Source organism: Corella eumyota, chromosome 1 (assembly GCF_963082875.1).
Source record: "Corella eumyota chromosome 1, kaCorEumy4.1, whole genome shotgun sequence".
NCBI classification, from domain to species: domain Eukaryota; kingdom Metazoa; phylum Chordata; class Ascidiacea; order Phlebobranchia; family Corellidae; genus Corella; species Corella eumyota.
The window spans coordinates 13,829,224-13,844,516 of record NC_137490.1 but is presented as its reverse complement, the minus strand read 5'-3'; the positions used below and the strand labels follow the sequence as shown (position 1 = coordinate 13,844,516).

At 29.3% G+C, this 15,293-nt stretch overlaps 2 protein-coding genes across 2 annotated transcripts; both read left to right on the top strand.

The window, feature by feature from the left end:
• Window positions 1-3,716: 3,716 nt before the first annotated feature.
• On the top strand, window positions 3,717-5,231 carry LOC145752595 (troponin I, fast skeletal muscle-like). Its single transcript, XM_082568903.1, has 4 exons — window positions 3,717-3,734; window positions 4,390-4,569; window positions 4,687-4,776; window positions 4,916-5,231. The coding sequence occupies exons 1-4, from the start codon at window positions 3,717-3,719 to the stop codon at window positions 5,078-5,080; spliced, it is 453 nt and encodes a 150-aa protein (XP_082425029.1). The 3' UTR covers window positions 5,081-5,231.
• A 2,216-nt stretch (window positions 5,232-7,447) lies between these two features.
• On the top strand, window positions 7,448-14,245 carry LOC145753566 (solute carrier organic anion transporter family member 3A1-like). Its single transcript, XM_082569974.1, has 12 exons — window positions 7,448-7,765; window positions 8,574-8,707; window positions 8,970-9,090; window positions 9,359-9,443; window positions 9,928-10,026; window positions 10,153-10,500; window positions 10,711-10,875; window positions 11,791-11,954; window positions 12,097-12,284; window positions 12,472-12,536; window positions 13,549-13,663; window positions 13,809-14,245. Exons 1-12 carry the CDS (start codon window positions 7,505-7,507, stop codon window positions 14,008-14,010), a joined length of 1,947 nt encoding a protein of 648 aa, XP_082426100.1. The 5' UTR covers window positions 7,448-7,504; the 3' UTR covers window positions 14,011-14,245.
• Window positions 14,246-15,293: the final 1,048 nt, after the last annotated feature.

The window sequence follows — 15,293 nt, the reverse complement described above, 5'->3', positions numbered from 1 at the left end:
GTCAATTTTTAATAAAAGTGTCATAACTTTTATGAATATTGATATTTTCAAAAAATTTTATGTAATCATTATAATAAGACCTACGGTTCTAACAGATCAATTTTTTTTTGATTTAAAAGTTTTTTTTTTTTAATTTGTATGCAATATTATTGGCCAAAAATATCACGTGACCTAATTAAACCCAAGAAATTTTCGAAAACAATTAAAAAAACAAAAATAAGAGCATTTTTTTATTTCACGTACATAGAATCGTTCGCGTGACCTTTTGACCTATCAAAACTGTATACTTAGCTCGACCAATGATCATACAAGGGTTGTATGATCATTGGCTCGACCAGAAAAAAATTTTTGTCGCAAAACTTAAAATTTTATAGTTAATTAGAATTGTAATGACGTTACTAAGATTCAAGATAAAGAAAGTTTTTCAAAAACTTAAAAGAACAAAAATTTAAGCACTTTTTTCTTTGCGTATTTATAACATAAATTTTTTTTATATTACAGGTCGTGACTATAGCTATGCGTGAAAAAAAAAATGAAAAAAAAATTATTTTCAATGGGAAGATGGGTTATAAGCGTTACTTATTTATATACATATGTTTGCAAGAGACTTTTGATACTAAAAAAATATTATAATCAATTTTATTAAAGAAAAATGATTTTATAAAAACAACCGATGTTGTTATGTGTTGTAATGATCAATACTGCCTGTAAAACAAAAAATATATTTAATAAAATATTACATAACGTAATTTGAAAACTTAAATTACACGCGATATATGAATATAAACTGTATACGTAATATAAAAATGACGTAATTTTTGTTCTGTTCAATATTTTTTGAATTTTTTTTTTTATCTTAGGTGTTCTTTTGAGTGTTTTAACATAAATATAATCTCAAGTTAAAGTAAAGACATCCAACTATTTTGAAGTACTTTAAAAATAAAATTTTACTATGATTGTAAGCCAAACACATTTTAAAAGTTAAAGCAAACGAGCCAAAAAACCTAAAAGTAATCAACAAATTAAATTTATTTAAACTTTATAAACGCAGAAATGAAGTTTTGTGATCGTCAGTAGAGATATAACAATATTAGAGATATAACAAGACACTTTGGCACGAAGAAATACTTTTGTAAACAGTTAATATTAATAACATGTTAAAACTATGAGTTTAACTTCGTCATTTTTAGGTTCTGTAAAAAACGTCTGTAAAATATTGCTTGATGCAAAGTGTACATAGGTAAGAGAATTATAGGTCATTATTTATATACTACGCCCAACTAAATTAAATATTATGTAAACAGACAGGTTAAAGATTTTTTAATTTATTGATCTACATATTAAAAGATTTTAAAATTGTATTATAAAAATGTATATGGGGTTGAAACAATAATAAAATTATATGGAGTTGAAACAATATTAAGATAGTGTAATAACGTATTGCCATTTCCCTCTATTGTTTCAAATAAAGTAATTTCATTTCCCTCTATTAAAAAATATTAATAATTAATAAAGTTTTGGCATGTTTATCGAAGTTTTGCAATTTTTCAAAACTTAAAAGTAAATAAATTATTTAATGCGTATTGACTTAACTTACATACTAAATAAAAAAAAATTGAAAATATTTAGTGAAGCAAAATTTGGAGCTATTTTATATTGGCCCATGTTGACCCTATATGATCTTATATATGTACCATATAACATATGCCAAAATTAATAAAAAAAATGAAAAATTTTAAATCGAATTTAAACCACCCCAATAGAACCGCATAGGCTTTACTAACGGATTTTCGATTTTTTTTTTTTAATATCAAAAATTTTTAAAACTTAAAATTAAACATTTCCTTCGATGCGTATTGAATTAACTAACATACTAAATAAAAAAATTTTAGAAATATTAAGTGAAACAAAATTTAGAGCTAATTTTTATTGGCCCAGGTGGACCCCATTTGATCTCATATATGTATCATATAAAAATTCCCAAAAGTTCTAATAATTAATAAAGTTATGGCATATTTACCAAATTTATGCAAATTTTCAAAAGTTAAAATTAAACATTTTATTCGATTTTTTGAAAAAACGATGTAGGGAATTTTTTACAAGGCTTATATAGCCTTGCTGTTTTTACCAAATTTGATTAAAAATCATTTTTTAGGGGAGATATTCATATACTAGCCGATGACAAAAAATAATATTGCTTTTGTAATGAGTATTTGCCGCGAAATACTACATTAATTCCATAAATTGTTATAAATATTTCTTTGTCCTATTTTTTTGACATTTCACACTAGCTACATATCATTAATAAAATAACATCATTTTTTTGTCCGCCAAATTGGCTTAACACGTAACGCGTTAGACTAGTAAGCAGTCTCCTAGGGTTCAATTCCACAACAGAGAAGAATGATAAAAACATTTTTGAGTTTTTGAGAATTCTTTTTTTGTGTATTAACCTTACAATTTAGGAGCTTTTAAAATGTGTTGTCTTTCAATCTTTGCATTTCTGCGTGGGATTCGAACCCACTATTCACGACCTGAAAGTCTGTTGACCTTCGGCTCCGGGAGGGGGGGGGGCATGTTATTATTAGTATTTTTATAATATTTGTTTAGTTAATATTTTCAATTAAGTAATGTTTATGCATATCTTTATTCACAATAAAGATTAATTTTAAAAATAATCAAAGAATTTCGAACCATATTTAATTTATTAAATAAATCTAGTTATAGTTCGAAATTTTTAATTTTGAAACACAATGTTTTTGTAATTATTATTTTTATTAGGTCAAATTTTGGATCAGGATAACTTTTGTTATTTAAAATTAGAAGTTTTAAAATTTTAGTAAGTTGTTTATTATAACATTGTGTTTCTATTCTCCTGTTTATGAAATTTAGTTATTACTAAATACTAACAATATCATGATGGGTAATAAATTTGTGTTAAATTAATAAATTTGTGTTAATGTAAATTTATATATTCTTATATATATATTTAAATTAAAAATCAACAAACGTTTTCGAACCACCCTTTATTTATCAAATATTTTTTTTGTTGTTTTATATAACATTGCTTATACATTTACAATATATTAAAAATTGTAATAATCAATTTATTGTTAATTTTAATAATTTTTGTAAATGTTTTGTATTAAAATTTTACTAAAACGAACAAATTATATTACAAATTCAACTTTTTATTTTAATAAACAAAATAAAGAAATAACACAAATTATTACAAATATCAAATTATAAAAATATAGTATCTAAAATATTTACAACTAAACAACATCGTGTTTCTTCAAGTTAGTGTTATTAACAAAGAATTTGTCGTACTCAGATACTAAAAAAGTGACGACAAATGATTGAAAACACGATGATACCACGTGATCTCTTGATTATGTCGGCTGTTATCACCAGCACTAATGGATATTCCATGCTGTTATCACTTTGGAATGACGTATAAAGGCTGCTTCTTTTAGGTATAAGACCATTCGCTTTGTCATTGTCTGCCTATGCAAGTTAAAGTTAGTCAAATCAACATTTAAAAGTTAACTAAATAGGTTTACATATATTTACATATAGTGTTAAGGTCATGTCATTTGTTGCTATAACTAACTAAAGTTGGATTTTATTATAATAAATAATATATTTTTGTTAATACAGTGCAAACAAAAGTAATTTTAAGTTTCTAATCTAGTAGGTTTTACTAAACACTTAAAATGGCAGACGACGAACAAGTAAGATTTTTTTTATTTATTTTTTTGCTATCTGATATTTTTTTAAATACTTATAAATAAGTACTAATTGATAACTGTTTATATATGGTTAAATTAACAATAATATTTAAGTACTCAACAAGCGAAGAAGAGGAATCTAGCGAAGAAGAAAGTCAGGTTATGGCACATCGCACATATTTACACAAATTACTAGAAATATTAAAATCAGCACAAATCAAAAACTATTTAAAAAAGTCATTAAAAAATTAATAAAATAAAAGTGGCGCTTTCTTATTAAATCAAAAATTCAATAAATAAATTGTTAGAACGAGGAATCTGAATCTGAAAATGAAGCAGTCGCTGTAGCGAAACCAGCAACTCCAGAACCGCTTAAAGTTGTTGCGCCTAAAAGTGTTAATTTTGTTGACTGTAATTCTGACAAGGTTAAAATACAGAAATAGTAGTTCACAGGCACTCTTGATCTATGACGCAATGCATGTTTTCAAACTTACGCTAACAAAGAGCAATGTAAAAAAGTTAGACCGCACTTTATGTTTCACTATTGCACATATGTACATTAGATATATATTTTGCATATTTTTGTAAAGTTAGCCTAGTGTTTCAACATAAAAATGCCATATACGCAAAAACTAATTATTGACATTTTTGTTGCTAGTCTGGAACCCGCAAGATGACGCACCAGCGCAAAATGATGTTGAAATCACTCATGCTTAACAAAGCACGAGAAGATTTAAAACGAGAGACCGAACAAAAAGCGGAGGAAAAAAAGAACGCACTTACAAAAAGAATCGAGCCTCTTGCTGATATATCATCTTTGTCAGCCCAAGAGCTGATGGTATTTTTTATTTAGTTTAAGCCAAATTGAATATGCTAACCCTAGTTTAAAAAAATCGGGCAAAAAAGTACGAGTTCCCTTGTACATGTTTACAATGTTATATGTTTTTTTTGTTAGGATTTATGTCGTGACTTACATGCAAAAATCGACAAGGTAGACGAACAAAGATGGGACATCGAAGTAAAAGTGAACAAGAACAATCAAGAAGTATATATAAATAAATTTGACCAAATTAACGCAAATTGAACCTAAGAGGTTGCGTTTACCACCTTAAAGCACAAGTGATTGCAATACCGGCATAAATTAAAAATATGTTGTTTTTTTAAACTTGATTTGTTTTTTTTAGATCGAAGACTTGAACCAGAAAATCTTTGATCTTCGAGGAAAATTCAAGAGACCGCCTCTTCGTCGTGTCCGTATGTCCGCGGACCAGATGCTTCGCGCTCTGCTTGGATCTAAACACAAAGTGTCCATGGATCTTAGGTCGAACTTGAAATCCGTAAAGAAATAAGACAACAATACAGGATACCACCGCCACAGCTGTTTAAAAGTTTAATTTTTTTATTTAAAAAAATAGTAATTCGGCTTTTTAAAAATATTGTTTGATTATTTTTACAATTTTATTTAAATTTTTGCAGATAATAAAGAATAAGTTTATTGTATTTTTGTTATTTCCTTTCTAGCGTTAGTGTTTCATTAGCCGTAAGTGTAATTTTGGGTGCTCATAAACAACGGAAAAGTAATATATATTCAACTTGTGTAACATAAACTTTTTTAGTCGCTTAGGTGTCTATATATAGAAAATGTTTTTATAGAAAAACCAAGAATATATCAAATAAGTTATACAAAATCCCCTGTATAATTTTTTATTTTATATTTTTACACACTTTGCGTGTTGAAATAAGTAAAGCAAACTGAAATCGATACTAAATGCACAAGAAATCCACGTAAAACCACACAAAAGGCTAAGATTGAAGGCCTATACTAAATGCAGTACAAACAGTGGAAATTAAATAGAAAAAAGAATGTTGAAGGTTAGACATTTCTGTCAACAGTTATTTTAACGAAGCCTTTTAAAATGAGTTTAAAACAGCTAATACGGAAACAGGAAAACCTAGCAAGGTGGTTGAAAAAACGTTTTTCGAAATTGAATATTTCTTGAAAATAACTTAAATTAAATTTCCCAAAGTGTGCATCAAGTAGACAAAATAATTAAATTTTTACCCATCGTACATGTATGCCTTAACAGTTATTTTTTGTTTATAAAAAACTAAATTTCTACAAACTGCGTGGTTAATTCGACGCCCGCAAATTTGAGTGGGTGGCATTACTTGGCCACTTTAAATTTCTAAATTGTTATTTCAAAGATATCAAAAAAAAATTAATATTTTTTGTCGCATAACTTGTTATTTTAAATTTGAAACAACTGTAATGTTTTCCAGGTTTAAAATGTTCAAAAATTAGTATTATTTGGTCAGAATAAACTAGGGCTTTTACTGATTTACCGTATTTGTAGTAATCTATAAAATGTGATTTATAAATGTAATAACTAATATGGTTAAAATTTAATTGCCTAGGGCAAAATCGCGTGTTCAATACTTCAGTTTGATGAAACAAAATTACTTGTTTCAACTGTTTTTTGACACATCAGGGTGTCATAAAGAACAGGAAGTGTCGTAAAATTTGACTTTTTAACCACGGCGTGTCGGAAAAATAAAAAAAAAATCCGTACGTCAAATTGCTAAACGGGATGCGGCCTGTTCGCAAGTGAAAAATAAAAATACACAGAGGTAATTAACACGCATCATCTGAAGACTTTAGAATTGCTAATCGGAAATCAATATAGGTAATTTGTCTGCTTACCCGTGGCTGTGGTTTATTCATAAAGAGAAAAAAAAACATAGAAATTTCTCTTTTTTCTCGATATCTCACTTTCTAGTTGTGGTTTTAGTATTGTTCGTAACAGAAAAATGTCTACGCTTGGCAGTATATAATACGAATTAGTTTAGAGCGATCGTAGTTGTTTTTATTAAGTCGTTATAGTCTACGCATACATTTATGAATTGTTGCTATTTTGTATGCTTTATGTTGACAAAACATAAGTCAATTAAACCTTTGAAAATATTTCAGTAAAAAATATGCAAATAAAACGTGTTCTTAGACAGAATTGGGGTTGCAGACAGTTTTTTTTCACTTAAGAAAGTTACCAAAGCGTTAACGAACCCAAACAAAATTTCTTACGACGCATGTTTAAAAAAAAAAAAAAAAAAAACTGTAACGCATTTATTTGGGGAGTTTAAGACCTTGCGCAACGTTTTTAAAAACCATTGGCAACCAAATATCAGGGAGATTTTCGGGTTTGTTGTAATGTCAAACAATCAGAAAACGTGCACCTGGCACTCTGGCAGTCAAAAAGTTTATTTTGCCGCAGTCCTTCAGTTTCTGTATACCTGTTAAAAGACTGTTTGAGTGTATGTTACCTAATCACGAAGTAGGACAAGATTTTGTGCTCAATTTGGAATTATTAGGGAATTGTTACCAAGACTTTAAAGAGTGCAAATTTACATATGTAATTGGGCGACTTTCTTGTTTCATTTACTAATAGTTGGCATATTAGTCATCGTTTACAAATAGAAAAAAAAGGGTTGTGTAAAAAAAAATTTTTGGCAGTACACAAACGAACAGCGAGGAAGAAGCTGTAAGATAAACCCGAGTATAAAAAATAGATTATAGTCAAGTGTTCTCTAAAATAGAACATTCATGAAAGTTCATATTCAATCACATGTCCATTTTTGGTTTTAAAACCTTATATATATATATTTATATATAAATGGTCGTGAGGTTTTATTTTTGCTTTAAAATTTTCCAGATAGTTTTTATTAATAACATATAAAAGGTATGAAAGGTATTAAAAATTTATTTTATTAATATCAATATGAACTTAATTGACGATAAAAATGCTGAAAGTTTGAAGTCGAATCAACAAGATAAAAAGAAAACAAAACAACGATGTACAATTCAATCTATGAAAGCTTTTGTGGGGCTTGCTGGGCTAGTAATGTGTGCACAGATGGCACTTGCTATCTACACAAAAAGCGTTCTCACTTCAATAGAAAAAAGATTTGAGATTTCAAGTTCATTGGCTGGATTTATCGTAGGATCTTTTAATATTGGAAATCTGTTGTTTGTAGTTGTGGTAAATAATTCTGTTTTTTACGTTTTAATACTTTATTTTGGCAATTTAATAGCGAATATATTTTATTACGTCATAAAATTAAAATTATTATTATTGCCAATAACTGATGTTAAAACTGAACGACCGTTTAACGACAGCAGTTACAAATTTTGAACAACGTCAAAATATTTTTAAAAGTTACCTCAATTTGAAATGTAATAAGAAACGGGTCGATTGCAAATATAAAAATCCTTTTTTTGTAAAAAGAAAACTTAATTTTTACCTCCACATAAAACCATTTATAAGTTGCAAAGCAAATTGTAAATACAAACAGATTTAAACTAAAAATGCAAAAAAGATACGGTTCATTTATAACGTGTAATGTTATAAAAGAAATTCCTTAACCTTTCCCCGTTTTTTTTCAAACATTTTATTTTGTCAAACACTCGAAAACGTTCAGTCGGTCATTAGTTTATACTCCTTATCTTAATATGTCAAGATGTTATCAGCAATGCCCGTGATGTTTCGGACTATAAACATTAAAAATCTCACCTATAATTTGTTTCGCCTAATTTAATTTGTCGCACTTCAGTCTGGATCATAAATCAATAAGTAATCCTTTTAAAATCTTATTATTGAAAAACCGGTTCAGCATAAAAAAAACGTGAGATTTTATTTTTGAGATTTTAAACATTCACCGAACTATAAATTTGTTTTTAAACGGTTTGTCAGTATAACATTCTGTTTAAAAAGTTATAGCATTTTGTTTTGACGTATATGTCTGTTTTATATTGAAAGTCAATGCATAACATAATTGTTTTTCATATAGGTTAGTCAACTAAGCAGTCATCGACACCGTCCCAGAATCATGGCAACAGGTTCTATGTTAATTGCACTCGGTGGTTTTGTCAACTTTATTCCTCATTTGATCAATGAACCTTATTATTTGTATTTAAACTCCCTGTAAGTAGGTTTTAATAAATAACGTAAATAGGTATTTAAAAAAGGGAATTATTCGAGGCAAATTTACATTGTTTTTTATTAAGGTTGCTGCAACATATCTATTACTAAAGCATGAACTAAAACATAGCTTAAAATTGACAGTCTCGTATTGCCTAAGTTTAATAGAATGGTCGCCCTTACGAAATCATTTATAAATACATTTTGCTTTAAATTTTATATCAAGATATAACTAAACGTTAATTTTTAATTGTAAACATTACAGCAATATGACTTCAAATAATTTTTCCGACAACACTACAGTGATGACGTCAAACAGAACATCAAACAGCACAGCCACGATGCCGTACCTTTATCTTATCTTAGTTCTGGGCGAAATTTTTCAGGTAAAAAATAGCTTTTATGTCTTTAGGTAAACACTAATTTAATTGCACATAACATTTTTAAAACATTTTTTATCACAAAGTTAAGATTGTGATTATAAAGCTAATGTAATAATATTTTTTGTTTTTTAAAACGCAATATTTATTTAATTTCATATGTTACTTAGCTGGTAATTTTATCATTAATTGGATATAATGCTATCGCAATGCTTAATACCAAAAATGCAATAAACAATATATTGTAATACAATCTACTTATAATATGCCGTAGGGTATTGGTTCAACGGTCCATATACCACTAAGTTCTTCCTACATTGACGATTTTGCTTCTAAAGAAAATTCGCCTGTTTATTTAGGTAAGGTTAAAACGAAATATCATGCAAGGCCTGATTTTAGTAAATCGTGCTGTGGCGGTATTTAGTGCACCAATGCACAATTAACATGGTTATTGCAGAACATTGTTATTTGCTTTGGCACCGAATGAATTCTTAAAAATTAGCCCAGCTGATTTTATATTTTTCACATTTTTTTTATTTTGTTGTTTAGGAGTTATTTTATACATACCATTTACTTTATTTAAAAAAAAAACAACCCTTACATAACAAACATTATTATCGCTCACCTTTTTAAAAAAAAAAAAAAAATATTTAAATATATACTAGATTTGTGTTTTGTACGCAACAGATTATGCCCAAAAGGCAATTTTGTATATCAAAACATTAATATCTAAACATGGCATTTATTTTTATACGTCACTGACATTATATAAAGTGTTTTTATTGATCCTTCATTAAAACAATGTTTTAACCTTTTAAAAGTTTATAAAAACTCGTTTTTCAGGAATTTCTTTTGTGTTTCAAAATATTGGTCCTGGATTCGGATATTTGGTCGGCTCATGGACTTCCAAATATTACGTGGATTTTGATCGAGTTGAAGCGGGTATAAGTACTTATATGTTTAGTGTCAGTTTACGGATTACTTAAGCAAGGTCAATACATAACAAATTAAGTCAAAGTCAAATTTCCGGTTCGCGTATAATGTATGTAAATTGTTATTCGCATGCAGATCAAATCCCTGAAGATACAAGTAGCGAGTGGATAGGAGCGTGGTGGTTAGGCTACCTCATTATTTCAGCATGGGTGGTTGTTGCGGCTCTTCCACTTTATTTATTTCCTAAAACGATGCGAACAAACAGACAGAATATTCCAAGCGGAAAATCGCAGGAAAAAGAAAACCACCGCGACCTTGAGTCAGACGATTATGAAAAGGTGAAGTTTATACCTCATGCTGGGAACAACATATTGACTCGCGCTGACGACGAGTTAAATAGCAACGGGGTGGCTTTAAACGGAGGGGTTAATGAAACAAATCATATTTCAGTGCAACCACAGCCCCAGCTTTCTTTTTGTGCAGGTATACCGTGTTTAACCCCATAGTGACAAGGCAAACCTTCTTTGTGTAAATAATAACGTAGTATAAAATTCGTTTTTTGAAGTACCTTTAGGTATGGGTGTCTTTAAAATGCTACAATTTATAAATAAATTATATATAATTTTATGGCGCCTGTTATTTTGTTACCAAATTGAAATCTTTTCAATTAAACAAATTTGCCCGATGTTACAGGATTCGCACTCACTATAAAGAGATTAGTGACCAACCCTGTTTATGTGTCGGTTATTTTCGGATATGCTGGTCTCATGTTTGTTGTCGGAACATTGACCGCGTTCATGCCAAAGTTCTTGGAAGAAGCTTACAATAAAACACCAGCTTCAGTAAATTTGTTATTCGGTGAGTAGATATTTTGATTAAGTAACACAACTTAAATTAGTCTTCACGAACAGATTTATTTGATGAAATGTTTATGGTGAAACTTAACCACAGACTATATGTTTAAATTCCAAAAAGTATTTACCACTTAAAAGGTAGGTTCAGTTTATTGCAATCAAGTCGTTGCAAAATTTGCAAAAATAATTTATTTTTTAACTTCTTTAAGTGGTATTTGCCCGCAATCCATTTTTTAGGCTTATTCGAATCAGTTGTGGCTCTTTAGTATCTTCAATCACAGACTCGCTTTAAAATTAATTGCCCAACCCGAGCCAGTTTGGTAGTCGATGTCAATTGCAAGTTAATCTTTTTTAGCAAGATCATTAACATTTTTGAAATGACTGTCTTTTACTTAATTTGGAAAACAAGTCAGTTTTGTGTTTAACAACTTCGAGGAAATGATACTTGGCCACACAATTCGTATTTTAAGTATTAGTTTTTTTAATTGAATGATGTAATCACGGTATTGTTTTGAAATGGTATGCTGCCAACCCCAAAAAGATATTTGTAATATACATTTTTGCATACCTACAAATTTGTACATAATACAACAACACAAATTTTAAAATTTTTATCTTTGTTATTTTTTCAATCTTGACACGTAAGACATACAAATTTGAAAGAATTGCTTGTTGTTTGGTTGTCCTAACTCTTCAACTTTGGTTTGTTATATATATATATATATACATATACGTGTAACATAGGCTAGGTCTGCATTGAAAAAGTTGGATAATTTTGGATAATTTGTAATAATAAATTTTTTTTGGATAATTTGTAATATTTTCACCGGGAAAACTAGAGGATTATTAACTTATATGGATTTGATAATTTTTGTAGCACAAATTGGTAAGGATTTTATTAAAGCTTTTTTTATTACAGGATTAACCTTGCCGCCGGTCTTATGCCTCGGTCTTTTAATGGGTGGAATTATTGTAAAGAAACTACTTAAGACACTTCATGGAATGCTTAAGTTTGCCATGGCGTGTGCTTCCGCCTCATTACTTCCGATATTTCTCTGTTTTTTCTTAACCTGCGACACAAAGGTGAGCGTGTGTTGTTATCAAATGCTTTACTTGAATTGTATTTGCAATGTCGGTCATCTTAATGCCTGAAGTAAACAGTTATGGTCATTTGGTCAATATTTGCGTTTACTCTTAAAAATTTAAGTCTGTTTGATCTTTGTAGAAGGTCTGTCACGACTCGATTATGCTACCGGGGAATGATTCCGTGACTTCATCAGGTGATCTGATAGCTGACAAGATGTGCACGGACAATAATTGTGACGTCATGTGCTACGTGTTTGTGATCGTGATGTCATTGGCCGCGTTTCTTGCAGCGTGTCTGGTGACACCGATCTACACTGTTGTTTTAAGGTTTTTATTGTTGTTTTTGAAAATACTGATAAGAAAGCTTTTTTTTGACCTGATAACGTCAAACTAGTTGAAACAAGCAAGGGTATATTGCCCGTTTCGTTTCGATTTATAAGCTTGATTAATTCTTGTGTTTTTATTCGTAGTTTAAGGTAACTAACAATATTGAGAAATGACTTGTTGTTTGCAGATCGGTTCATCCTGACGATAAATGTACAAGCATTGGGGTGATGTTTTTAGTTATTCGAGTGTTTGGTAAGTTAAACATATTTTGTTATTTATCCTTAATATAAACGATTATATAAGAATTTGAGTAGGCTTAGGGTTTGCCTTAAAAATACCCCAGGCTTATACAAATAACTTATATAATAAAATTAAAAAAATTCTAGAAAATATAGCGAAAACACACAATTATGAATCATGAAGCTTCTATGTACTTAACTGTATTCATCACTCCTAACCAAACATAACACTAATATTAAGGAGTTTTGTGTGCACGCTATATTTGTCCTTTTCAAACAAACACATAGTTGTTTATCTTTAGGGTTTATGTCCAAGGTGGACATTAATCACGCGTTAAATTTTTAAGAAAGTTCGATAGTCTACCACCCAGCTAGTTATAATCTTTAAACGCTGCTTTGTGACTTAGCCTGGTAAATAAAGTTAAACAGCTTTACCGACCTTAAATTCGTCCTTACTTGTTCATTTATTCGCGAAATTGTCTTTAATTTGTTTTTCTGCCTAAGTTTATTGTTGGGTAGCCGTATGTATAATAACAAAGCCTGAAAAAACGGTAAAGTTTAAGCCGCAGCGTTTGAATTATTATGACTGTTTGTTGAAAAACAACAGAAGCCTTGCCACAAATGTATTTTCTCATCATTATTTTACTTGCACCAATAACAAAGTTAAAACGTGCCAAATTTAATTGTAAAAACTTGCATATACGAAGTGTTACCTGGGGGCTTTTTTAAATTAACCTTTAGTGCAAAATAATCTTTATCGGCAAAGGTAAACCAGCTTAGTTTAAATCCCACAGGATTAGTAAATAGTTTTTTTTTGCCCTGCATAAAATTACACAAGTTGTAATATTTAACTACAGGTGTGGCGTAAAATTAAAAAAATGGTTTACTAACGCCAATAAATAAAGTAATAAATTACATTTTTAACTAATTAATTCTGACTCCTTGGGCAAGTGTTAAAAGCAGTAAAAACTGCACGTTAGGCAAAAATTGTGTGTAAAAAACCAACCATCATGTTTTTTGTTAAGGTTTGGTACCAGCTCCTATTATTACTGGTGCCGCAATAGACAGTACTTGTATAATTTGGAATGGAGAAATAGATGGTACTGCGAACTGCATTTTACACGATATTAGTCTTTTTCGGTAAGGCTTTTTTGTACTGTGTTCTATAACGTTAATGTCAATTCATACAAAAATAAATAGATAAAAGTGTAACCTAATTAGTTATCAATATAATTGTTTAAAATGATTACCTTTATGATCTAACACTGTGTTGTTATGTGTCTAGGTTAAGGTATATGATGATTATTGCATGCGGAATTTTGTTTTGCCTGCTCTTTAACGTTCTCGCCTATGCCTTCCTTTGTCATAAACAAAACAAGAAATCGCGAGTTTCCAGCGCTTTATCGTCATTAATGCTCCGCCTCTTCAGTAAAACCACAACAGCTCCTCAAACAACATCAAGTGAACGCGTAGGAACAGATGTGTGACGTCATAATTGTTTGGTAAAAGCGCCAATGATTACACCATTACGTTGATTGGAATGCTACATTGGGTAATGAGACTTCGTATTTGATATAAATACTTTATTACTATTTCTGTGGAAAAAATATAAAAATATTCCTTAGCAATGTTTCATTCTTTCTAGACGTAATTTTTCGTTTTAATATAAGTGTTAAAAATCCTTTTTTCGAAAATAACGTTTAAAATAAAATCTACATCTTATTTTGTCTATCGTTCAATATACTTCAATAAGTCAAGGTATACGTATAATTAGTTTCAAACAAGGTTTTAAAGTGACACTTCTGCAAAATTATACTTATTTAGAAATATAAGCTATGTTCATTATCATAAAAATAAACTATTTGCATAGACTGTAACTGTGGAGATATTAGACAGTAACTGTGTCGATATATAAATAAATGTGGTTTCGGCCTTGAGGTAAATTGATTTGGCAACGGTTCTAAGTAAAACACCAAGTTATGCCTTACGCTATTCAAGAACTTATTATTCAATGGTATGTTATAATATGTTATAATACACCACAGAACTTATTATTCAATGATATTAAAACTTACCTATGTATCCTAAATCACAACTTAATTCTTGGAGTTTATAACTCTGAATTTTGGCAATTCTAGGAGACTGGCAATCATTTTATATTAGTTGTACTGATATGTAATTGGAAACTCAAAATGATGTTACTCTTTTTGCACTACATACGACCTTATTTGAAAAATCCCCTTGCAGTTTGCTCACATTTGCATTAAAACTGTTTTAATCAGACTAGTTAACTAACTCTATACAATGTAGCCAGCTTATGCAAATATAAACATTTTTGTTATTGTTTCTTAAATGCAGAAATACCATTGGTTTAATACAGTAAAATAAACCTAAAGTTCAATAACATGCTACTGCTAACCACTAAAACTGCTTCGTTTAAGTGTTACCTTGCTTATCTTACGTGTCATTAGTTACATTCACTTGGTTTCAGGCCAAGATTGCAAACGGCAAAAAGCACGCCGCAGTGAACCACGCAGTCTTTGATTAAAGTACAGAAACGCACAAAACACGTTAAAAAAACATGTTATCAACTAACAAAATTTTAAAAACTAGTATGTATCTTTTGACTTAGTAATTTTTCCTTTTTTGTTGGTAATTCACTTATACAAAATAGTGCCACTTTTGTACATTAGCTCTTAATATTTTTTTAATGTATTTAAACTATAGTTACAAATGGTAATGATGTTAACTATTCTTTAACAACATTTAA

Excerpts from the sequence above, each read along its gene's own strand:
- LOC145752595 (XM_082568903.1), top strand. Across the intron at positions 4,570-4,686 it reads TGTCAGCCCAAGAGCTGATG|GATTTATGTCGTGACTTACA; the intron begins GTATTTTTTATT and ends TTTTTTTGTTAG. Across the intron at positions 4,777-4,915 it reads TGAACAAGAACAATCAAGAA|ATCGAAGACTTGAACCAGAA; the intron begins GTATATATAAAT and ends TGTTTTTTTTAG.
- LOC145753566 (XM_082569974.1), top strand. The coding sequence starts at position 7,505 with ATGAACTTAATTGACGATAAAAATGCTGAAAGTTTGAAGTCGAATCAA. Across the intron at positions 10,501-10,710 it reads CCAGCTTTCTTTTTGTGCAG|GATTCGCACTCACTATAAAG; the intron begins GTATACCGTGTT and ends CCGATGTTACAG. Across the intron at positions 12,537-13,548 it reads TTTAGTTATTCGAGTGTTTG|GTTTGGTACCAGCTCCTATT; the intron begins GTAAGTTAAACA and ends TTTTTTGTTAAG.